This window comes from Narcine bancroftii, chromosome 12, assembly GCF_036971445.1.
Source record: "Narcine bancroftii isolate sNarBan1 chromosome 12, sNarBan1.hap1, whole genome shotgun sequence".
Lineage (NCBI taxonomy): Eukaryota > Metazoa > Chordata > Chondrichthyes > Torpediniformes > Narcinidae > Narcine > Narcine bancroftii.
Window position 1 is genome coordinate 76,696,039 of NC_091480.1, and position 26,566 is coordinate 76,722,604.

At 43.1% G+C, this 26,566-nt stretch overlaps 1 protein-coding gene across 1 annotated transcript in view; it reads left to right on the forward strand.

Moving 5' to 3' along the window:
- The window catches only part of LOC138746662 (plexin domain-containing protein 1-like), a 182,259-nt gene that overhangs the window by 143,098 nt on the left and 12,595 nt on the right, over positions 1 to 26,566 (forward strand). Inside the window, exon 12 of the mRNA XM_069904948.1 lies at positions 21,651 to 21,811. Within this exon, the coding sequence (XP_069761049.1) occupies positions 21,651 to 21,811 (161 nt within the window). The remainder of the gene's footprint in view (positions 1 to 21,650; positions 21,812 to 26,566) is intronic.

The window sequence follows — 26,566 nt, forward strand, 5'->3', positions numbered from 1 at the left end:
ATCAGCTCCAACACTCTGGTTCCCATCCCAAATTAGTTTAAACCCTCCCATTTTAGTAGGTGTGACTTGCAGGCTTTGCCAGTGCTGCAGTCTGGAACTGAGTGGTTTCCATAGCCTCAGAATAAAAGGACATCCCTTCAGAACAGAGATGAGGACAAATTTCTGCACCACGAGCCTGGGGAATCTGGGGAATTTGTTTCCAAAGCTATGGAGGCCGTCTTTGGGTAGATTTGATGCGGAGGCTGATAGGTTCTTGATTTGTTAGGGTGTTAAAGGTTTGGGGAAGAAGGTCAGAGAACGGAGTTGAGAGGAAAAATACATCAACCATGATTCGAATGGTGAAGCAGACTCTATGGGCTGAATGGTGTGATTCTGCACCTTTACCTTGTGGTCCCATGGAATACAGAGGAGAACTGGACCAGCCAGCAGGCCATCCCTCCCATCGACCAGATGTGAGCAGATATGGTGAAATGGGCTGTGGATGTAGGGAAAGCAGACCAGGCCACATTAGGCCACTGATGATGACCTGAGCACAGCTGAGGTTCTTGACATTCAAAACACGATCATTTTGAAGAGACACACAGGAGACCATAGATGCTGGAATCGGAAGCTAAACATAATCTGCTGGAGAAATTCAATGGGTAAAGCAGTATCAGTGGGAGAAAAGGGTTGGTCAATGTTTCGAGCTAAATCTCTTTATAAAGATTGGGGAAATGTAGTAAAGAGGACAGGGTGGGAGGGATGGCCAGATGTAAGGCAAAGGGGAGAGAGGCAAGAAAACCAAGGAGGTCAGGTGGAGGAATATTAGTCACACAGAAGTAATGAGAAGTGATGAGAAGACAAAGGCTGATAAGAAGAGAAGATGAGAATGATAATATGAAGAGAGCCTGAACTGAAGAGGGGTGGAGGAAGAGAACGGAAGGATCCAGTGAAGAGTTGGGTTGAAACTAAAGAGGAGGGGGAATTGGGGAAGGAAAGAACAGAAGGATACATAAAAGAGAAAGAAGTCTCATTGCCTGCAATTATAAAATTCTGTGTTCATGCCAGCGGGCAGTAGACTGCCCAGACAAGATGAGAGTTGTTAATAAACAGATCAAAACGCTGGAGGAACTTAGCTGGTCTTTCCAGCATCTAGAGAAGACAAAGATACATTACCAACGTTTCTTCAAGGAAAAATCAGAAAAGGCAGAATCAGAATCAGGAGCAGGATTTATTGTCACGAACTAGTCATGAAATTTGGTGTTTTGTGGCACCGTCACAATGCAAACATCCATATTATAACCATCTTACGACATTACATACAAAATAAAATAATAATGACAGTAATAGTGTACGAAAAGTAAGGCCGTGTCTTTGGTTCATTGATTATTCAGGAATCTGATGGCGGAAGGGAAGAATCTGTCCTTGTGCCATTGAGTGCTCATCTTTAGGCTCCTGTACCTTTTTCCTGATGGTAGCAGAGTGAAGAGGGCATGGCCTGGGTGGTGGGGGGGCTTTGAGGATAGAGGCTGCTTTTTTTGACACCGTCTCATGTCGATATCCTCGATGGAGTGAAGTCTGGTGCCTGCAATGTTGCAGGCCAAGTTAACAACCCTTTGGAGTTTATTCTTGTCTGAGATTTGGTGCTTCCATACAAGGCAGTGATACAACCAGCTCTCCACACCTGTAGAAGTTTACAAGAGTTTCAGTGGTATATCATACTGAATTTATCATGTCTGTGCGAAAGGAGATAGGGAATGGAGAGATGATATGATAAATTCTACCTAGTCCCTCATCACATCCAATTTTGTTGGTCTAGATTCCTCCCCCATTGTTTCTGATATATGCTGTTTCGGCCTTTTCTGATTTTTCCTTGAAGAAGGGCTCAGCCCCGAAACGTCGGCAATTTCTCTTCATCTCCTAAAGATGCTGAAAAGACCAGCTGAGTTCCTCCAGCATTTCAGTGTGTTTACTACAATCACAGCGTTTACAGCCCATTGTGTTTCACTCAGGATGTGAGGTGTTGTTCCTCTAGTTTACTTGAGGTAATTTCCTGCATTCTTGTACAGAGACTAAAAGAAGAGGCTAAAACTTGCTCATCATTCATGATTTACTGTAATTAGAGTAAATCTGGTTTAGGGCACATTTTTGAAGATGTATCTTAGTCACAGGGGCTTTGATTCATTGTAGACTAATGTGCAGCTAACCATGGTTAGCAGAGGGTGGCGTGGTTTCATAGCAGTCAGTACAATGCTACGACAGTGCTATGGACTCGGGTTCAAATCTACTGCCGTCCGCAAGGAGTTTGTACCTTCTCTCCATGTCCGCGTGGTTTTCCTCCCAATGCTCTGGTTTACTGCAATTACTCTGGTTACAATTTACTCTGGTTTCAAAGACGTACAAGGTCAGTAGGTTAATTAATGACATGGGTGTAATTGGGCAGTGATGGCTTGTGGGCCAGAAAAGCCTGTTTCCATGTTATATCTCAGAACTATTATTTTTAATATTTTATTTTATTATTGCCTAAAATGCCATCACAGGGTCTAGGGTGGTACAGTGATGCAGCCAGTAGACCTGCTGCCTCTCACTCCAACAGCCTAGGTTCAACCCTGACATTGGGAACTGCTTGTGTGGAGTTTGCACACTCTCTGTGCCTGAATGGGTTTCCCTCAGGTGCTCCAGTTTCCTCCTACGTCCCATGCTGATTAATTAGCGACCGTAAAGAACCCCTCCTGTAGGCGAGCAGGTGGAGAAGTGGAAGAGGCTAATAGGCATCTGGAAGGGAATATTTACAAGAAATAAGTGAGGGAATGGGGTTGGTAGGATTTCTCTGGTAGTTGCCATGGATGAATGGTATCCTTCTGTGTTGGATGGAAATACAGATACTAAGAGCTTTTCAAGCTGAAGTGATCATTGGAAAAATGAACTAACATACTAGCTGAGATCTCAGTCGTGGAAATCCTGGGAATGATCACCATCCTGCAGCTAGAAGATTGTGTGCGATCTCTGCCAATCTGGTACTGACTGTAAGGTTAACAAAACAAAACCACTGGAAGTGGCCAGTCCACCATGTGAATGCTTCAGATATAAGACCTTTCCTTCAAGCAAGTGATGTCATGAGATTGATCCTTAGATTTTTTTTCATCCAATTATTCTCGGTGAATCTTTGACCTGCCAAGCCGAGGCTTGTTCTTAATGAAGTACAAACTGCTTTTGGGCATTCGGAGATAAAGACCTCCCTACACATAAGCAGACTGACCATATGAAGGCCTGTTTTATGCCAGCAACATGATGCAATCTCAGTATTTAACAGACATTAACCGCCATTTAACTGCCCATGAAGGCTGCTGTGAACTTCCTCAGTGACAAGAATAACTCAGCCCAAAATTACAGATGATGTTGTGCTCTGTCCTTGCCCTCAGTAGGAATCTATTTGTTGTGATTATCTTTACAGCCAAGAACAAAAGGAGAGATTCTTGCCATTTGTCTGGGTTAGATGCTTCTTTTATAGCAGGGGTTCTCAACCTTTCCACTCTCATACCACTTTAAGTAATCCCTATGCCTCTGTGATGAGTAAGGGATTACTTAAGGTGGTGTGTGAGTGAAGGGAAAGTTGAGAATCACTGCTCTAGACCCAAATGTTACTGAAATATTTTGCTTGAGAAAAATTGTCATTGGCCCATTTCCTTTGGAGTTCTGAAACTGTGCACATAACGAGTCAATGAGGTACAATTTAAAAAGTGGGTTTCAAACTTTTTCTTTGCACCCACATACCACCTTAAGCAATCCCTTACTCATCACAGAGCACCTATGGCATAGGGACTACTTAAAGTGGGATGTGAGTGGAAAGAAAAAGGTTGAGAACCACTGTTCTATAGCTTCAGTATAAACATGGGATAGATACCTGACCCTCAAACCCTCAAGCAGGACATAATTACATTTTCCCAGTCACTTTGCCTACATCAGCCATGCTCAACAGGGTCCCTACACACCTCCCCTACCCACCCCTCCACCCCCACCCCCACCACCACTCTGGGGGGGCCTCAGCACATTTAAGTAAGAGCCTTTCATTCTTTTCACCTCATAAAATATGATTTTTTTAATGTAGTCAGTAGGAGAGAAGTACAGAAGAAACCAAAACTTGACTCTCCACAGGGAAGGGGGCCCATAAACTTTGAGCAGAGTTCTGGGCAGGCCATAGCCAAAAAAGTAGTTGAGAATGCTTGCTCTAAATACATCTTGAAAAGAGTATGGTTCAATTTGAACGATTTATGAACATATCCCTGTTAGATGTGTCGGTGTTTCAGTGGAGTCAAGGGAATTACAGTGGCATAAGAGAGGAACTGGCTAAAGACGATTGGAAGAGGACATGAGTAGATAAAGAATAAAACAGAGGTGATAGTAGATATAGGACCACTAGAAAATGATGCTGGAGAAATAATAATGGGAAACAAGGAGATGGCGGAAGAACTAAATGAGTATTTTGCATCTGTATTCACTGTGGAATACATTAGCAGAATACATTTCTAGGGAAAAGGTGCTCAGAAAGGTATAAGGGTAGATAAGTCTCCTGGACAAGATAGGTTGCACCCTCAGCTCCTGAATGAAGTAGCAGTAGAGAATGTGGAGGCCTTGGAAATAATCTTTCAGTAGATTCTGGTATGGTCCCGGAGGAATGGAAAATCACAAATGTTACCCCACTATTCAAGAGGGGAGTGAGGCAAGCAGAAAGGAAATTATAGACTAGTTAGCCTGTTGTAAGTGGTTGAGAAGATGTTGGAGTCTATTTTAAAGGATGAGGTTTTGGAGTACTTGGAAGCATATGACAGGATAGGCCAAAGCCAGCATGGTTTCCTTAAGGGAAAATCTTACTTGTCAAACCTATTGGAATTCTTTGAAGAAGTGACAAGCAGGCTGGACAAAGAAGATGCAGTGGATGTTGTGTATTTGGATTTTCAGAAGGCTTTTGACAAGGTGCCACACATGAAGCTACTTAAGTGCCCATGGTGTAACAGGCAACAGACTAGTGTGGGTACAGAATTGGCTGATTGGCAGGAATCATAATTTTATTTCAAATTTTTCAATATTTTTATTGGAATTTTACAGAAATAGTACATAAATAAAAGCCATTATTTAGCGGTAATATATAAGAAATATACAGAGGGGAAAATTATATAAGAAAAATAAGACTATTAAACTTCAACAATGTCATGACAGTCACAGAAAAAAAGTGGCAGGCACTTAAAGAATTACAAAATATGGCTAATTGAAAAAGATTTTTAAAAAGTAACTTATTTTATACTACAAATTTGACACCCTTCCCTTCTGAAGTTATCTGGAAAGTACATATAATTTCACTACCATTAAAAGAAACCACAAACTCACAAAGCAAGATCCAAGTGACAAAAACAATTGATAAAAGGACTCCAGAAACTTAGAAAATTTAAATCCATTACAGTAGAAAAACATCTGATTTTTTCCAAAGTTAGGCATACCATCATATTGGATAGCCATTGAGTATAAGTAGAAGAGACAGTATCTTTCCATCTCATCAGTATTGAACGTCTTGCAGTTAGGGAGGCAAAAGAGACTACATGGGATTGAGACAGAGTTAAATTAAAATCAGTTGTCTTAGTTGATCCAAAAAGGGCAATTATAGGATTTGGTATCAGATTCACATTGAGAACTGTATAAGAACTGTATGAGAACAAGATAAGGTATGAAAAGCGATCCTATTCTGATTAGCTGCCAGTTGCTAGTGGTGTTCCACAGGGGTCAGTGTTAGGGCTGTCTCTTTTTATGTTGTACATTAATGATTTGGACCGTGGAATGAATGGCTGTGTGGCCAAGTTTGCAGATGATATGAAGGTAGGTGGAGGAGCAGGTAGTGTAGAGGAAACACCAAGGCTGCAGAAGGGCTCAGACAGATTAGGAGAATGAGCAGAGAAGTGACAAATGAAATATAATGTCGGAAAGTGCACAGTCATGCATTTTGGTAGAAAAAAACAAACAGGGAGACTATTTTTCAAATGGGGACAAAATAGAAAATGCTCAGATGCAAAGGGACCTGGGAGTCCTCATGCAGGATAGCTTGAAGGTAAACTTGCAGGTTGAGTCGATGGTGAAGAATTCAAATGCAACGCTGGCATTCATTTCAAGAGGAATAGAATATAAGAGCAGGGATGTGATGTTAAGTCCTTTTTGGTGAGACCTCTCTTGGAGTATTGTGAGCTGTTTTGAGTTCTTCATTTAAGAAAATATGTGCTGACGTTTGAGAGAGTTCAAATGAGATTCGCTCAGATGATTCCAGAAATGAAAGTGTTATCATATGAGTGTCTGACAGCTCTTGGCTTGTACTCATTGGAATTTAGTGAAATGAGGGAGGATCTCACTGAAACATTTCAAATATTGAAAGACATGGACAGAGTAAATGTAGAAAGGTTGTTTCCCATGATGGGTGAGTCTAGGATAACAGGGCACAACTTCAGGATTGAAGGGGTCTACTGAGAGCAGAAATGCATAGGAATTTATTCAGCCAGGGGGTGGTAAATCCAAGGAATTTGTTGCCACAGGTGGTTCTGGAGTCCAGGCCATTGGGTGTACTTAAGACAGAAATTCATAGGTTCTTGTTTAGCATCAAAGGTTATGAGGAGAAGGTCAGGCAGAGGAGCTGAGTGAGGAAAAGGATCAGCTCATGATTAAAAGGCAGGGGAGACTCAATGGGCTGACTAGCCTATTTCAGCTCCTATGTCTTATGGTCTTATTTATGTAATACCTGTGCCTAGCATAGCTCAACTGATATTGTAAAATGCATATAAAGAAACCAACAAACGTTGTGGAGGAGGACAGTAAAAGATCATTAGCGTGGTATTCTTTGCAGTGACTCAATGGTATATCCCAGACTTTAAGGAATAATTATAAAGAAATGTAATTCTCAGAAAAATCATTGTTCCTTTGAGAGTACTGCAGTTGTTATATATCATTCTGAGCTGTTGTTCTGGACACAGAGAAATGTATGTTATAATTTTATCCTAATTTTTAATCTACTGCAAGCATTGCTCCTTTGATTATCCTTTTGTGTGGCTACAGATGAGATTTAATTTTCTCTTTTGCACCATCTTCTACCAATATTTTTGCCACTTGACGCAGTCGATCAAACCAATGGTTTCTTCATAATTTGACCCATCAGCGCCGTTCAGTCCTAGAAATATCACTACCTAGAAATTGCCCCGAATCTGTCATGATAAATGTGTCGCAGCCCTCTTAAATTCAGTTCCATTTGATTCAGCTGAGAGTGGGTAGCTCTCTAAGCCGATCAATATGCCTATAGGCTGTTCTCCGCCTTTGAAAATGGGCCCCAATGACTACAGTGGAATTGAGATTCAGTGGTGGAGTTCAACAAATGACCCCTCCTATATCAATCACATGGTTAGTGCATGCAATCAAGGGCACATTTCTACTGGTCATTTGCATAATTTATTCAGAGTGTTTGGGGGAAAGAGCATTTGTAGTGCTGTGGAGCAATATAGGTGATGGTGCAAATTAAAATGTTTCGATTAAGGACCTACACTGGAACTTGGGTAGGGCCCAAGGTCTCCCTCAGGGTTGCATATTTTATTTCTGATGCTGCAACTTGTGGAATCCAAGATTGGACCCAAGAGAATGACACAGCAACAGGGCCAGCAATCAGAGGACCGTTCAGGGGCCGGAGGGAAGTTGATCTGGGTTCGGTCCATGATCAGAATGAAAAACGAAAGCCTGAAGGTGCTGTGATTGCTGAAAAAAACATACAGAAATGCTGGAGGAACTCAGCTGGCCTTGTAGCATCCATAGGAGGTAAAGATATAGTACCGACGTTTCAGGCCTGAGCCCTTCCTCAAGAAAAAACAATGGACAGGAAGGAGACTGAAGACCAGCCCAGGGAGTATGCTGAACAACAATAGGTGTTGATTGGATATGATAAAAGGTGAAAAATTGATTTTGGCTCTGTGAATGGAGACAGAGGGAAAGGGGGAGAGAGAGAGAGAGCACTTAGGGAAAGGTGACAAGTGGAAGAAGAAAGGGGGAGGTGTTTAATGGAAATTGGAGAAGTCGATGTTATCTGCCCCAGGGAACATATCGAGATCTTTATCAGATGCTTGGGGTTACAGAGAATTGAATCCTCTGGAAATCCAGGAATGGGGTGTTAGGAATGAGGGAGATCTGAGGTTTGGGAGATTAGATTAGAGGGCTAATCAGGTTGAGGCACTGGATCCATAGAGCAATCACGGACAACAATTGGTGTGCTGTGGGGTGGGGAGTGGAGAGTCCAAGGATTAATGTTAGGTAGGGGACTTGCATTAAAGGGGTCTTGTCTGGTGGAGTACTGTAAACAGTGGGTTTCTACTGAGTGATGATCAATCATCCCATCCATGACAAGCCAAATGGATGTCTCCTTGCAAAGTTTTTGAAGCTTATGTTAAATGACAGGCCACACAGTTAGCATAACGGTTAACGCAACACCAGTGACCAGGGTTCAAATGTGGCGCTATCTGTAAGGAGTTTGTACCTTCTTCCCCCATCACCTGCATGGGATTCTTTCAGGTGCTTCAGTTTCCTCCCAGCCTTAAAAAACTTAAGGGATTTGTAGGTTCATTGGTGTATTTGGGCAAGAAGGGATTGTTACCAAGCTATATGTCAAAATTTAATTTAATTTAAATTTTAAAATATGACTGGTAACCATGTGGAACTGACTACCACCTGGTGAGTAGAAGTGAAAACCATTTCTACATTGAAGGGGAAGCTCCCTCTTTGTACTTCAGATTTGCAACATCTGCACTATTTGGCTGTCAGGCACACAGCCAACTGGTGATTGGCCAAGTCCTTGGGACACATTGTTCTGCAGCTTCCATCACAGCAATGGTGGGAAGGGTTCAAACTCAAACTGTTGAATCTGGATTTCTACCAAGCCATAAAATGTTGCCAGACCAAGATTATATCTATTATAAACCAATGCAATTGGTTTTAATGCTAATAATAAGATAAGGAAGCCTTTGAGATTTGTTCTGGAATTTTGCATCTGACAGGACCTAGATCAGGAGATTTTAATTGGACAATTAAAACCTCCCAATTTTGGGTGGTATTTTCCTTCACATGAGAACTGGTAGGCCTTGAGCAATTGTTCCATGAGGATGCTATAGGGAATTTGTTCAACTCGTGAAGCTCACATCTGTCTTAGAAAGTCATTATTTCATCCAAAGTTTGGATTGTTAAAGTGTTTGGCCAACTAAGGATGAAAGCTCTTTTGTTTTTAGTTTGGGATTGTGGGATTCACACGACTGATTCTTGAGATCCAGTTTTGCTAGTCTGTGGTATTTGTCTCAATAAGGGAGTGGTGATGATGTTGCTGTGGACACCAGATTCCTGAACCAACACACCTGAGTGTTCAGGTGGTGTTACATTAACAGCGGTGGTGTTACGTTCCATCTCTGTACAATGATTAAAAACTCAATTTGGTCCATTAATGCTCTGCCACATTCTTGTTTACTTGTTCAAGGAGCCAATGGTATTTTTGTTTAAATCCTGCAACCATAGAGGTCAAAACACAATGCTGGAAAAACTCGGCAGGACAGACAGTGTATTTTACATAGCAAAGATAAAGATGGCATATGGGATGATCCATGAAATTTAAAAATGTCACCTCAAGGGGGACGTCACTTGATGACGATGATTCAGATCGTGGGAATCTGGCCCTCCTGAAAAGAGATTTTAAAAAGTGAAAAAAAAATAAAGAGGCAGAAATTAAAGTATAAAAAAGTGTACGTGAATTGACAGAGAACAAATATTAATGTCACCTAAGGAGGAAAAGAACGTCGCTGGAACATCAGGAACACTATTGAAACAACGACAAGATCAAGAAGGAAGCCCTACCTTGCAAATGGATCCAGGTGCTGTTGTGAAAGTTTCTACCCGATCGACAAGGGCTCCAAAGGTGACCATGCCGTGCACTGCAACGTCATTACTGCTGCAACTACGGAGAAATGACGAAGATGCACAACTGCAAATGAACGAAAAGCTGCGCATGTGCAGATCAAAGGAGATCAGAGACATCCCTAAGGAAGGGAGTCTGTTTCAGTTGCTGCCTTCTGAAGGTGAATTTCTTGTTGGATTTCAACGCAGGGACGATGAAGAGGGGCAAGATCAGATTCTACAGGGAAGAAGATAGAGCTGCTGCTAGAGTAGGTATTAAAGTTCAGAGAGAATGGAAACTCAAAGAGCAAGTCCTGAGACAGCTCTTATAATGAAAGAGCTTAAACAAATTAGATTGGATATTAAAAAATCAGAGGAGAAAACTAAGGGGTGTTATGAAAATGTAAATAGAATGCAAAAAAGATTTGAAGATATGGAAGATAGAGTTAAAAATATGGAATTTGGATAGACGTGGTGCAAGATGCAATGGAGAAAATGGAAAACACCACTGATGCACTTGCTGTTGAAAATAAACAATTATCTGAGAAAGTGGATTCATTGCAGAATTTTAGTAGAAGGAACAATATCAAGATTTTTGGTCTTAAAGAAGGTGATGATGGAGATAATATGATAACCTTTTTCCAACGTTAGATCCCAGAAACCTTTGGACAAGACCAATTTCAAGGAGGTATTGAAATAGAAAGGGCACACCTCGGCCACCATGTGATCAAAGGCCATGACCCATATTGATAAAGTTTCTTTGTTATCAAGTTTGTGAGAAGGTGTTCGAACTTGCAGCAGAGCAAGCCAAAAAGAGAAGGGGGCCATTGGAATAAAATGGAAGTAAAATCTTATTTTACCCTGACATCAGTTTTGAACTGTTGAAAAATAGGAAAGATTTTAATCCGGTGAAAAATACTCTTTGGAAGAAAGGTTACAGCTTTATTCTACGTCATCCTGTGATTCTCAAGATTTTCATTCAAGGAGGGGCCAAGTAAGTTTTTTTACTGATCCTGAGAGGGCGCAGGAGTTTGCGGACACTCTGCCAATTATTCCACGAGAGGCTGAAAAAAGAGCAGCACAACAGGCGGGAGTTTGAAATCTTCCTGGACTGAGTTGACTTAAGCTGAATAATTTTACTCTGCCTGTTAGATATGAATGGAAGTAATAAAGGCCATTCGGGGAAGCCAGTGGATAATGGACTGACATTTGCCAAAACGTGTGTGTTTGTGGCTTTGGCCAATACCTGTAAGGAGGGCTAATTATTTTAACAACATTAGTTGGGTTTTTTTATTGTTCTTCTCTTTGCTTTCTTTTCTTTTGTTTCTTTTTCTTGTTTCCAGGATTGGTTAGATGTAAATACATTGTCATAAGTCTTAGACTAGAGTTGGAGTGTCAAGGAGTTGAGAGGAGGGAGTAAAGGAAGATGTTTCTTTATGGAGGATGAAAAATGCATTAATGAATAAATTATAGAATGTTTTAATTTTTAATATTAACAGGCTTAACAGCCCGGTTAAGAGAAAAAGGATATTAATGCATATTAAGAAAATGAAAGTTGATGTAGCTTTTTTACAGGAAACATTGAGTTCTGGGTGAGGATGGCTTCCTGCCTGAATTTTACAGAGTTTGAAGATTTATTGATTCCTCAATCTATGGAATGTTAAGACAGCCTGATGAAACACATACTTTACCTGAATCTTTTAAAATAGCAAAAATAACTGTGATTCCAAATAAAGATAGAGATCCATTAAAGCCACCTTCATATAGACCAATATCTTTATTAAATGCTGATTATACAATGTTAGAAAAATATTAGTGAATCGGTTGGCAAAATATTTACCAAAGTTAATAAATGTGGATCAAACTGGTTTTGTTAAGAAAAGAAAATCGGCAGACAATGTTACCAGATTATTAAGTATCATTCATTTAGTCCAGAATACAGGAGATTTAAGTGCAACCCTGGCTTTAAATACAGAAAAGGCATTTGATATATTAGAATGGGATTTTTTAATTTAAAGTTCTTGAAAATACACTCTGGGACAAACATGTATAAATTGGATTAAACCCTTGTATAATAGACCGAGGGCTAAAGCAGTAACAAATGGACAAGTTTCTGATTCTTTCCAATTAAACTAGATCTAATAGACAAGGATGTCCATTGTCTCCAGCTTTGTTTACTTTAACAATAGAACCATTAGCGGAATTGATTAGGACACATGCAGAAATTAAAAGGTTCAGAATTGGTAGAGAGGAATATAAAAATTAATTTATTTGCAGATGATGTAATAATCTATTTGACCGAACTGGAAAGTTCATTGCATAAATTGTACTCTAGATTGAAAGAATATGGTATAGTATCTGGTTATAAAGTGAATCGGGATAAAAGTGAGATTATGCCTCTTGCTTGGGGCGATTATACGCAGTGCAAAAGAAATACCCAATTTAAATGGCCAAGGAATGGAATAAAATATCTAAGGATTCTAATAGATAATAATTTAAATTACATATTTAATTTGAATTATAATCCTTTACTTAAGAAAATTGATAAAAATCTAAAAGAAAGGATGGATTTACTTATAACTTTACTAGCTAGAGTTAATTGTATCAAGATGAATATGTTTCCAAGGTTGCAATATCTCTTTCAATCATTGCCTGTATCTGTCCTACAAAAGTTTTTTCAAGTACTGAATAAATACATAAGAAAGTTTCTTTGGAAGGGTAAAATGGCAAGGGTTTCATTAGAAAAATTAGCTTCCAAATTTTAAAAATTATTATATCGTGATGCAAATGAGATTTCTTTCTTCTTTCTTTGAGGAAGGAAAGAAACCAGTGTGGATTAGAGATGGATAAAATAGGAGATATGATGTGTGAAGATTTTATTTATAAATTGGACTTGAGATTAATAACTGGAGACTGAAACGTTTGAAATGTTGAAATGGGAATGAGGAAAAATGTAATTCATAAAATACCATTGACACAGAATAGACTTATACCATTTACAATGAATATTCGATTGTTTGATATTTGGTTTTCTAAAGGAATTAGAGAAATAATGGACTGTTTTGAAGAGAGAAAATTAATGACATTTGATCAATTAAAAAATAAGTATGCGATACAGAATAATACAATGTTAATATCAAATAAAGACATATTTATGTGATAAATTAGGTCCAACAATCTTATTGCCTGAAAGGAGGAAGATAGAAATTTTGATTGGTAATAAATTTGTTAAAAAAAATTATTTTGGCTATGTATGCTATATTGCAAAAAGGAATATGAAAACACAGAATTCATAGATCTCGGCAGAGATGGGAAATGAATTTAAACATTAGTATTGGTGAGAAAAATTGGTTAGAATGTTGTCATATAGAATGACAAATACAATAAATGTTAGATATAGATTAGTACTGCATAATTAATTTCATCTGTTGTATCTCACCCCACAGAAATTACATAGACTGGCATCAGACTTATCAGATAAGTGTTTTCAAAGTAATCAAGAGACAGGTACTTTTCTACACGCCACATGGTCATGTTCAAAATTAAGACCATTTTGGATGGAACTAGGAGCATTTTTAGAATGGGCTACGGGAGATAAATTACCTCAAGATCCCATGCTTTTCCTATTAGGTAATGTATCTGGGATAAGACCAAAAATGAAATTTAATTTGTTTCAAAAAGAATTTGTGAAAATTGCATGAGCAGTTGCAAGAAAATGTATAGCAGTAACATGGGAATTGGATTCACATTTGGGAATGGATAGATGGCAGGCAGAAACTCATAGTTGTATTCCTCTTGAGAACCTTACATATAATTTAAGAAACAGATATGATTTCTTCTTGAAAATTTGCTGTCCATTCTTACAAATGGGAGGTATTAATTTATAAAAGTTATCCTCTAGTCCTCTGAGAACCTTATTGCTTTCTATTTACATAATAGACTGATCTTCCATTTTTCCTTCCAACGTGACTAACCTCACTTTTACCAACATTGCACTGCATTTGCCACTTCTATCTCTCGCTGCAGACTCAGCACAATTTGCTTTTCCGCTCAATTTAGTGTCATGAGCAAATTTCGATATGTGGCCCATTCAGTCCCCTCTTCCAGATCGCTAATGTACAGTGTGAACATTTGCGGGCCCAATACCGACCCCTGCGGCCCACCGCTCACCACTGATTCCCAACTAGAAAAACACCCCCTGTATCCCAACTTTTTGCTTTCGATTGGTTAACCAATCCTCTATCATCACCCCCAACTCTACTCATCCTTATCTGATGGATAAACCTTTTATGTGGCAACTTATCAAACACCTTCTGGAAATCCATGTAAGTAACGACCACCTGTTCCTCTCCATCTACTGCGCTCGATATATCCTCAAAGAATTCCAGGAAGTTTATCAAACAAGACCTACCTCTGCTGAATCCGTGCTGCGTCTGCCTGATGGATCCATTTCGCTCCAGATACCTCCCTATTTCTTCTTTAATGATAACTTTGAGCATTTTCCCAACTAAAGATGTTAAACTATTTTTTTTTTAATTTCGGCGTACAGCACAGTAACAGGCCATTAAGCCCACAAGTCTGCCACCCAGTTTACACCCCATTAACCTACATCCCCGGTATGTTTTTGAACTAACTGACCTATAGTTACCAGTGTTTTTCCTATATCATTTTTCGAACAATGCCGTGACATTTGCCATCTTCCAATTTTCCAGGACCTGCCCTGAGCCCAGAGAATTTTGGTAAATTCTCACCAAAGTGTCAACTCTAACCTGCCATTTCTTTCATTACTCTGGGATGCATTCCGTCAGGGCCGGGGGCTTGTCTATCTTTAGGCCCACAAGGTTGCTCAGTATCCCTTCTTCAGTGATCACTTTCCATTGCATGCATGGCCTCTGTCTCTGACATGGCAGACACGTCCTCCACCGTGAAGACCGACACAAAATTGTCTCTTAAAGCTTCTGCCATTTCCTTATTACCCAAAACCAATTCCCCTTTCTCATCCTCCAAGGGACCTACATTCACTTTAGACACCCTTTACCGCTTTATATATTTATAAAAACTTTTACTGTCTGTTTTTATATTTTGAGCCAATCTTTTTTTTATCATTATCTACCTTCCTTTTCTTTATTGTTCACCATATGTTTTTTTTTAAGGTTTTCCCAATCTTCTAGTTTCCCGCTGCTCTTGGCAACTTTGTACACACGACCTTTTAGTTTGATGCCTTCCTTTAAGGCTGGCTGTCCTTGCTTTTAACTGGAATATACTTCTGTTGAGCACTGTGAAAAATCTCTTTGAAAGTCCTCCACTGTTCCTCAACTTTCCCGCCATGCAGCCTTACAGCACACAAAAGATTAAGGATATCATGCATATTATATTATTACATGACAATAAAAGGAACCTTGAATTCCAAAGCACTGCAATTTGACTCTTTGCTTCTGCGGTAAACTGTTCAGTTCTGAAGGTCACCCACTGCCAAGAAAACTCACTGTTCCCTCTCAGATGAGACACTTAATGGGTTTTTTAAAACATTTTAACAATACAGCATGGTAGAAGGCCTTTCCAGGCCACAAAACTCGTGCTGCCCTATTACACCCAATAAACTAACCTACCATTTTGGAGGGTGGGAGGAAACCAGAACATCCAGAGTAAATCCATGCAGGTCATGGGGAGAAAGGTACAAGCTCCTTGCAGAGAGTGCCGGATTTGAACTTGGGTCGGTGGCGCTGCAATAACGTTGCATTAACTGTGCCGCTCTTTGCCAGTGACACCAATCCCTCCACCCCCAGAAAAACGAATAACTATTAAAAAAAACCTTAGCAAAAGTACCAATGTCCAGAGGGCATGAGGTTAAGATAAAGGTTGGAGAGGAGATTTGAAGTTGCTTGAAATTTGAAATGCACTGCCTCAACAGTTGGTGGAGGCTGTTACGCCCACAGTGTTTAAGATTTGGATGAGTGGGAAAAGTAAAGATAGGCCCCTGTTGGCCGTAATGGAGACAGTGGCCAGCAGAACATGTGCTGCCTGAGTCAATCTCTCTCTGAGTCTATGATAATGATTCCACCTGGCTTCAAGCAATCCCTCCCTCCTGTACAACACTTGAACTGATCCACTCTATTCCAGCATCTGTGATTTAGTTAACAAGACCCCCACATAGAAAAACCTCAGCTCTTCCACTACGGCTCCCGTGGACACAAAGTATCATTCATCAAGGGGGTTGTATTGAAGAGACGATAAAGTAACCAAGAGGAGGGAGAAATAATCTCTAGGTGCCAAACCAGTGCCATGGAGGAACAATATTATGAATTATGGAGGAGAGCTACTGTTTGTTGGATGAAAAATCCTTTTCTAATCAATTGAGTGGGGCCTTTCCCTCCGAATATAATATGTTTATTAATAATAAAATAGAAGCAAATGCCTAATGGATCCAAAGGGGATTAGAGGGATTAAAAAAAATCTAGATCAATAAGATAGGACATCAAAGCAAGATGTTTTAAAAGAGATCCTACAGAATTATACAAATTAACCAAGGCATGTAATTGACAATATCATGCCTATTCAAATATATCTGACTGAATAATTCAGTTATGTCAGAATGAATTTACATCAGAAAATGTTGAGGAAAGCAGCATTCAGAGATGGACAACATAAATTTAGTGATTTTTTTCAGTGAGGATTCCTGTCAAAGCTCAAACTACTTGCCTTTGGTGGTCAATTTGTGGCAGCCACTTTGGATGCTGGACCTCGAATCTGGACTTATGGAAGGGATATCTGCTAGCATATCTATATGCTAGCATATAGGACAACTCATGTATAGGACAGCCCCGCCCCAGTACTCATATAGGTTTTGAGCTAAATCCTCTATTTAGAATGAACCCCCACTTACCACTGACCACTGACCAGTGGAATCATGCTCCCCTACTTACAATGGTCCAACTTACAATTTTTCCAAGTTACGATGATACTGTCATTTTTCATTTTCATGTAATAGGTTAAAGTAAGGTAATCACAAGCATCGTTGATTTTTCCAGTAAACATCAATAATTCCTCTAAGGTGAATTCTTTGTAGCCTCTTTAGTCAATCATTCTTTTAGTTCAGTCGGAAAACTTGCAGGGACTGATACAGTGCTGTCGGGAGAGAGTGGGGCAGTGGGATCAGTGTGGGGTCTGATCCAGTGCTGTGGGAGAGAGAGGGGCAGCAGGATCAGTGTGGGCACTGATACAGCACTGTCAGGAGAGAGCGGGGCAGTGGGATCAGTGTGGGGTCTGATCCAGTGCTGTGGAAGAGAGAGGGGCAGCAGGATCAGTGTGGGGACTGATACAGCACTGTCAGGAGAGAGCGGGGCAGCAGGATCAGCGTGGGGACTGATACAACGCTGTGGGAGAGAGTGGGGCAGTGGGATCAGTGTGGGATCTGATACAGCGCTGTGGGAGAGAGCGGGGCAGTGGGATCAGTGTGGAATCTGATACAGCACTGTGGGAGAGAGTATGGCAGTGGGATCAGTGTGGGGACTGATACAACACTGTGGGAGAGAGCGGGGCAGTGGGATCAGTGTGGGATCTGATACAGCGCTGTGGAAGAGAGCAGGACAGCAGGATCAGTGTGGGGACTGATACAGCACTGTCAGGAGAGAGTGGGGCAGTGGGATCAGTGTGGGATCTGATACAGCGCTGTGGGAGAGAGCGGGGCAGTGGGATCAGTGTGGGATCTGATACAGCGCTGTGGGAGAGAGTATGGCAGTGGGATCAGTGTGGGATCTGATACAGCGCTGTGGGAGAGAGTATGGCAGTGGGATCAGTGTGGGGACTGATACAGCGCTGTGGGAGAGAGCGGGGCAGTGGGATCAGTGTGGGATCTGATACAGCACTGTGGGAGAGAGCGGGGCAGTGGGATCAGTGTGGAATCTGATACACCACTGTCAGGAGAGAGCGGGGTAGCAGGATCAGTGTGGGAACTGATACAACGCTGTGGGAGAGAGTGGGGTAGTGGGATCAGTGTGGAATCTGATACAGCGCTGTGGGAGAGAGCGGGGCAGCGGGATCAGTGTGGGGACTGATACAGCGCTGTGGGAGAGAACGGGGCAGTGGGATCAGTGTGGGATCTGATACAGCGCTGTGGGAGAGAGCGGGGCAGTGGGATCAGTGTGGAATCTGATACAGCACTGTGGGAGAGAGTATGGCAGTGGGATCAGTGTGGGGACTGATACAGCACAGTCAGGAGAGAGTGGGGCAGTGGGATCAGTGTGGGATCTGATACAGCGCTGTGGGAGAGAGTGGGGCAGTGGGATCAGTGTGGGATCTGATACAGCGCTGTGGGAGAGAGTATGGCAGTGGGATCAGTGTGGGGACTGATACAACGCTGTGGGAGAGAGCGGGGCAGCGGGATCAGTGTGGGATCTGATACAGCGCTGTGGGAGAGAGTATGGCAGTGGGATCAGTGTGGGGACTGATACAGCGCTGTGGGAGAGAGCGGGGCAGTGGGATCAGTGTGGAATCTGATACAGCGCTGTGGGAGAGAGCGGGGCAGTGGGATCAGTGTGGGATCTGATACAGCGCTGTGGGAGAGAGTATGGCAGTGGGAACAGTGTGGGGACTGATACAGCGCTGTGGGAGAGAGCGGGGCAGTGGGATCAGTGTGGGATCTGATACAGCGCTGTGGGAGAGAGCGGGGCAGTGGGATCAGTGTGGGATCTGATAGAGCGCTGTGGGAGAGAGCGGGGCAGTGGGATCAGTGTGGAATCTGATACAGCACTGTGGGAGAGAGTATGGCAGTGGGATCAGTGTGGGGACTGATACAGCGCTGTGGAAGAGAGCAGGACAGCAGGATCAGTGTGGGGACTGATACAGCACTGTCAGGAGAGAGCGGGGCAGTGGGATCAGTGTGGAATCTGATACAGCACTGTCAGGAGAGAGCGGGGCAGTGGGATCAGTGTGGGATCTGATACAGCGCTGTGGGAGAGAGTATGGCAGTGGGATCAGTGTGGGGACTGATACAGCGCTGTGGGAGAGTGCGGGGCAGTGGGATCAGTGTGGGATCTGATACAGCGCTGTGGGAGAGAGTATGGCAGTGGGATCAGTGTGGGGACTGATACAGCGCTGTGGGAGAGAGCGGGGCAGTGGGATCAGTGTGGGATCTGATACAGCGCTGTGGGAGAGAGTATGGCAGTGGGATCAGTGTGGGGACTGATACAGCGCTGTGGGAGAGAGCGGGGTAGTGGGATCAGTGTGGAATCTGATACAGCGCTGTGGGAGAGAGCGGGGCAGTGGGATCAGTGTGGGATCTGATACAGCGCTCTGGGAGAGAGTATGGCAGTGGGATCAGTGTGGGAACTAATACAGCGCTGTGGGAGAGAGCGGGGCAGTGGGATCAGTGTGGAATCTGATACAGCGCTGTGGGAGAGAGCGGGGCAGTGGGATCAGTGTGCGGACTGATACAGCACTGTCAGGAGAGAGCGGGGCAGCAGGATCAGCGTGGGGACTGATACAACGCTGTGGGAGAGAGCGGGGCAGTGTGATCAGTGTGGGATCTGATCCAGTGCTGTGGAAGAGAGTATGGCAGTGGGATCAGTGTGCAGACTGATACAGCACTGTCAGGAGAGAGCGGGGCAGCAGGATCAGTGTGGGGACTGATACAACGCTGTGGGAGAGAGCGGGGCAATGGGATCAGTGTGGGGTCTGATCCAGTACTGTGGAAGAGAGCAGGACAGCAGGATCAGTTTGGGGACTGATACAACGCTGTGGGAGAGAGCGGGGCAGCGGGATCAGTGTGGGGACTGATACAACGCTGTGGGAGAGAGCGGGGCAGCAGGATCATTGTGGGGACTGATACAACGCTGTGGGAGAGAGCGGGGCAGCGGGATCAGTGTGGGATCTGATACTGCACTGTGGGAGAGAGTATGGCAGTGGGATCAGTGTGGGGACTGATACAGCGCTGTGGGAGAGAGCAGGGCAATGGCATCAGTGTGGGGTCTGATCCAGTGCTGTGGAAGAGAGCAGGACAGCAGGATCAGTGTGGGGACTGATACAACGCTTTGGGAGAGAGCGGGGCAATGGGATCAGTGTGGGATCTGATACAGCGCTGTGGGAGAGAGTATGGCAGTGGGATCAGTGTGGGGACTGATACAACGCTGTGGGAGAGAGCAGGGCAATGGCATCAGTGTGGGGTCTGATCCAGTGCTGTGGAAGAGAGCAGGACAGCAGGATCAGTGTGGGGACTGATACAACGCTGTGGGAGAGAGCGGGGCAGTGGGATCAGTGTGGGATCTGATACAGCACTGTGGGAGAGAGCGGGACAGCGGGATCAGTGTGGGATCTGATACAGCGCTGTGGGAGAGAGTATGGCAGTGGGATCAGTATGAGAGATTATAAAAGGCTGTGGGGAGAGAGTGGGGGCAGTGGAATCAGTGTGGGGACTGATGCAGTGCTGTTGGTGTTACACAAGTTATACCTGTATTCTTTTTCGACTTACGCTTTTTCTTGACTTGCGATGGGTTTGCCGGAACATAAAACCATTGTAAGTTGAGGAGCACCTGTACTAAATTATCATATAAATGTTTTAATTTTATTAGTGTATTTTAAAATAACCCACTGTCGGCTCCTATAACAGGCCGTTTAAAGCCTGTACATAACTGATGGCAGTCAGACTGGGCAGATGGACCTGGGGTGGAACGCTGAAACATCACTGGACACATGCAGGTTTGCCCTGCTAAATGGGCATGCCCCTCAATGCGCGGTCTTTCTTTTCGCTGTCGCCATTTGCGTGGAAGTAAGCCGGGTCATCAGCACAAGGAAGGTGGTAGAGTGCAGCTAGGGCTTGACCGAGTCCCTTGCATGGAGGTGAGCTGGGTTGTCAGCACCAGGAAGGTGCACCAAGGGCCTGACCAGGACACTGGCATGGATGTGAGTTGGGTTGCGCTGAGGGCCTGACTGGGATGTGTAGAGGTGAGCTGCTTTGTCAGCATGAGGAAAGTGCGCTGAGGGCCTGACCGGGACACGCGTGTGGAGGTGAGCTAGGTTGTCAACTCGAGGAAGGTGATAGAGTGTGCCTAGGGCCTGACTTGGGCACTCAAGTCGGAGCCGACGGGATAGGGATGGGATATGGAGACGGAGGGGGATGATGGCAGTAGTGTTGAGCCTTCACTGTCAAGGTTCGGAATTTAGACCCAGCGTATAAGATGACCCCTGATTTTGAGGCGAGATTGACAAGTTTCGGATCATCCTGTATATCAGCATATATGGTCATTGTGACCCAAGAGGGGCATTTGCATCCAGATCACTGCAAGTGCTTTCGATCTCATCTACAAACCCTTAGAAAACATTAAAGTTATAACCTTTACGCCCTCACGACGTGAAGTATTTCTGAAATGCAGTCACTTTTGTCAGGTATGAATATTTAACATGAACGCTTTGTGAGCAGGGGAGCTGGACCTTGGTCTTTGATGAGTTAACTTCTTGATTGGCAGAACCAGTTGCCCCAATAACCACAAGGACAAAGACTGAGGGGAACGATAGGCTTTATTGTACAGAAGACTTGAACTGGCCCGGATCCAAGCTAGGGGAGTGCAGGGAAGGGAGAGCTGGCTCGACCTTTATGGCCTAGGCCACAGGGGAGGAGTCCGGGGAGAGTGTCGTCAGGGGGAGGGCCAGCCTGTGCCTTTACCAGCTAATGACCATGTACAATCCATATCATTACACTACTGAAATCTACCCACTGTGTTCTCTTACAGAAATAACAGATGACAGTCCGTCGGAGAAGAAGGGAGGTCCCATGCATGCCGGGGTTGTGGTGGGCATCGTGTTGGCAGTGATTGTCATCACCATCATTGTTCTGGTCGTCATCTACATCAACAGTCATCCCCTGTCTTCGGCTGCCTTATTTTTCATTGAGGTAGGCCAAATTTTCATTTATATTACTGAATCTTTGTGTGTCTTGGGTGAACATGTCAGCTACTTAGCAACAAGTAAATGATTGTCATCCAGGAAGTGCAAGGAAAGTTTATATTACCCAGCATGCACTGTGGAGAAGGAGTTCATTCCATCCAAATAGTCCTTCTGGAGTTTATACCCTATTCCTCACTCCGTTCCATTCTATTACCTTCTCAGTTTTGCAGGATGCCTTTCTGTTACATTGCCTCTCATAAACATCAAATTTCCTTTTTTTTAAACTTAGAGATTCAGCACAGTAACAGGCCCTTCCCCCCATAAGCCCGCACCGCCCAAATACACCCAGGTGATCCATCAGGCTGCTAAGCCCATATGCTTTTGGAATGTAGGAGGAAATGGGAGCACCTGGAAGACACCCACATGGACTCAGGGAGAGCATACCTGACAGACAGCACTATGAAAATAGTTTGGCACAGACTAGTAGGACCGAAGGGTCTGTTTCTGTGCTGCAGTGTTCTAGCTAACCACGACACTAACCATTTCCTGTGATAACGTGTGGATGTTCCTATTTATTTCCTCAACCAATAATTTCAAACTGTGTGGAATTAATGGCCTGCTGATTTCAAATTTTATCACATTAAAAATATTCCAATCAGATAACCTACAGAACCTTTTCATCTTTTACAAGGTTCCGGGGGGTCTGTTTAAGTCTTCTCCTAAGATCTGTCTTACTCCACACTGAAAGGGACCTACAAAATATAAGCTCCTCAGTTCTAGCCCCTTGAAGTGCTTTGAGTGTCTATATTTTCTGATAGTTATACAATGCTCAATTCCAGTGACAGCCAATGAATAATACCGTGCTTGCATGTAAACCAGGTCGAGACAAGATTCAGCCCCGCTCTAATAAAGAGCAAGTGATTTTTTTTACTGCACAAGTACCAGGCCAACGATCATCTCAAATGAGAAAGGATCTTAAGTGTTGGGTGACTGTAGAGGCCAAGTCGTTGGGTGTTTTAAGGCAGAGGTTAATAGGTATTTGAATAGTCAGGGTATCAAAAGTTATGAGGAGAAGGGAGAGGATTGGGACTGAGTGGGAGAATGGATCTACTCATGATGGAATGGCAGAGTGGACTCGATGGGCCAAATGACCTTCTGCACCTATACCTTATGGTCTTATCTTGATTTTCAAGAGCCTTACCATCAAAGTGTCCCCAGCATTAACATTTAGGAGAAACACAAAGGCTGCCAGATGCTGGAATTTTGTGAAGTCAAATAATTGCTGGAGGAACTCAGTGGGTCAGACAGCGTTCAAGGGTAGGAATTTCTGAACCCTTTGTCAAGACTAAGATAAAATAGTGAAACTTTGGCTTGAGGAAGGATCCTAGAATGTAACCAAGAAATTTGAAGATGCTGGGGGAAATTGCAGGATACTAAAATGCTGGAAAATGACAGCAGGTCACACAGCATCCATGGGAAGTAAAAGGCAGTTGACATCTCAGGCCTGACCCCTTCTTCAGGAGCATTGCCTGGATATGAGTCCACAAGCTGTGAGGAGGGATTGGAGGACTCTAGGGTTGTTATCTCTAGAACATAGAGGTTGACGGGTGAACTGATAGAAGAATATAAAGTTAAGAGAGGCAATAGATAGGATAGATAACTTAGGCCTTTTTTTCCCAAATACTAAAGGGATTAGGCTCAAGATTACATAAATTCTCTCTGCAGTCTCTTTCTCCTAACTCTGGTCCTCATGCACTCGGTGGATTCCAGTCACATCCAATATTTTTTGGAGTAATTTTAATCAGGAATAAATTAAAATTTTAAATTTAGACATACAGCACAGTTAGCAGGCCCTTTCAGCCTATGAGTCAGTGCCGCCCAATTTACACCCAATTGGCCTACACTCCCGGTACATTGGAGTCCACGCAGAAACAGCGTAGGATTCAAACACCGGTCCCGATCGCTGGCACTATAAAGGCATTGCACTAACCACTAGGCCAACCGTGCCCCTCCAAATGACTATTATCACCAGAGCGTGGCACCGTGAGATTCAATGTGACAGTTCCAGTAATACATGTCAAAACAGGATAATGAGGATATATTGGGAAAGGAGACAGTAAACTATAAATTCTTCCAGAACATTAAAATCACAGCCACTTTCAAAGTGGCTATATGAAAGAAAATTTAATAATGCTTCTTCACTGTATTGGCTGGCTAGTCTGTTTAAACTGACCTGACATTTTTGAACATCAGATTTTGCTTTGAGACCTAGACCAGTGAAACTCGCTCATTGTTGAATGCACAAAGTTCATGATTTATTCAGATAAGCATATTAAATGCTGGTTCTGAAATCAAATTCTATCAACCTAAAGGGAACCTCATTTCCAATGGATGAGTTCAAAGCACATACGTTTTCAAGTTTAGTCCATACAAAGATTTTTTTGAAGGACCCGCTCTTACGAATGTTCCCTCAATATTACATAATGTGTAACGCGGACAGAATTCATTCATATCCAAGATGTAACCATCTGCAAGGAGCGACAGTGAAAGTGAATGCGGCAGTCAGTTATCTACCCCATTGGCTTGTAAATCAACACCAGTGAATGAGCAGGTCAAAGAAACTCTGTAGCAAAGGTCAGCATCAAGAGAAATCTGGAGGGAAAATTTTATGAAATACTTTTCATGCAGAGGCTGTTGGAAATATTCATTTTTGTTGCAAAAGGAATGGCTACAAGCTAAAGTAAGTGTTTACTTCTGAACGTGATCGAATTTTTAATAACAAGTGAAAACACAGAAATGCTGGAGGAACTCAGCAAGTTTTGCAGCGTCCATAGGAGGTAAAGCTAAGTAACCGACGTTTTCTTCAATTTATGAGCAAAAAAGCAGGCAGGCGCCTGAATAAAAGGGCTGGGCGGGGAGGGAAGAAAGAACTGGGGAGGAGCACAGGCCAACAGGCCAGCAGCCATAATTGGACGTGGATAGGAGGTCAGGAAAGGAAAGGTGAGAATTGATCAGGGAAGTGGAGGGGAGGGGTGGCTCAGTGAATGCAGATCTGGAGGAAAAGATACATGGGGATAGAGAAAGAGAGAGAGCGAGAGAGAGAGAGAGAGAGAGAGAGAGAGAGAGACGGGGGGCAGGGCTCACAGAAACCAGAGAAGTTGATGTTAATGCCATCTCATTGGAGGGTGGCCAGACACAACATGAGGTGTTGTTCCTCTAATTTGCTTAGTCTGGCAGTGCTTGAGACCATGGACAGACATATCAGTATGGGAATGGGCCGGTGACTTGAAATGGGTGGCCACTGGAAGATCCCCACTGATGCCGTGGACGGAGCCAAGGTGTTCAACCAAGCAATCACCAAGTCTGCGTCCAGTCTCTCCGATGTGGAGGAGGCCACAACAGGCACACCGGATGGTGTAGATGGAGCCAAGACTATAGATTGGGTTAACATTGCAGATTAATCACAACCTCATTGAATGGGAGGAATTCCAAGGAGTCCTGTTCTTGTTCTACTGTTCCTATTCTTCGTGCAAAATACCCACTATTGGTTAGTCCTGCACATTAGAATGTTGTGCAGGTAGGCCTCAGATTCAGCCCTAGTCTGTACAAAGTTAGATGGCTTTATTTGGGCCATGACACCAGTTTCCTCTGTCTGGAAGACCAATGTCATTCATACATTCAGCCGACATACATTCCCAAGTGAATTGTGGTTTCTTTGAATACATACAAGAAGCAATCTTTCCAACTTGCTGGTGCCCCACTCTACTTCCCAGACACATTTACCTTTCAGCTAAGTCCTGATGTGACGCACCGTCAGTGACAGAGTATTGTATATTGGCAAAACCTGTGCATGATGCAGCGTTGCAAATCAAGATGAATGACTTATTTAGCTGCATTGGCTACAATCCAATGAGTGACTGAAGCCTTGCATCTGATCGTAACTCCCTCAGTAGAAAGCAAAATATACCAACTGTTGGCAATTGGACAGGGCTTGCCTCAGTGTTAATGATAAAAGTGAAACATGCAGAGTCTGTAATTGTAGTAAAATCACACAGAAATGCTGGAGAAACTCAGCCGGTCTGACTGGAAGCTCCGAGAATATTTTGTCAGTCTGGACTCCTCCCCCTGCCATTCTCCAGTCTTTATTCTGATGCCTTCTCTTCTTTGCTTATACCTTGAAGAAGGGCTCAGGCCTGAAACATTGGGAATACAGGAAAGCCCCGCTTTACCTGATTAATTCAACCCAATTTTTACTCGCATAAGACGAATTTGCGTTAAGCGATTATGGAATCAAATTGGGAATAATTACAATGAATCCCCATCCTTTCAGATTGTCCATCAAGACTTTAAATTTAGACATTCAGCGCAGTAACCGACCATTTCAGCCCAAGAGTCCGCCCAATTTACACCCAAATAACTTACACCCTCAGTACGTTTTGAATGGTGGGAGGAAACGAGAGCCCCCGGAGAAATCCCATGCAGGCACAGGGAGAACGTACCAACTCGTTACAGAGACCATGGCATTCAAATCCCGGTCCCAATCGCTGGCGCTGTGAAGGCGTTGCACTAACTGCTACTGTACACCAAACGAGCCGCGCCTATAAAAATGTGCTTTAAAAACAACTTTTAGCTGCATAAAATGCCAAAACTGTTAAGGTTCATAAAAATAATTATGATATTTTTCATTTATTTCATAATTACATCATAACTAAACTATACCTGAGAAAAATATTTGTCCTAGGTTGACTGCACAGATTTTGAT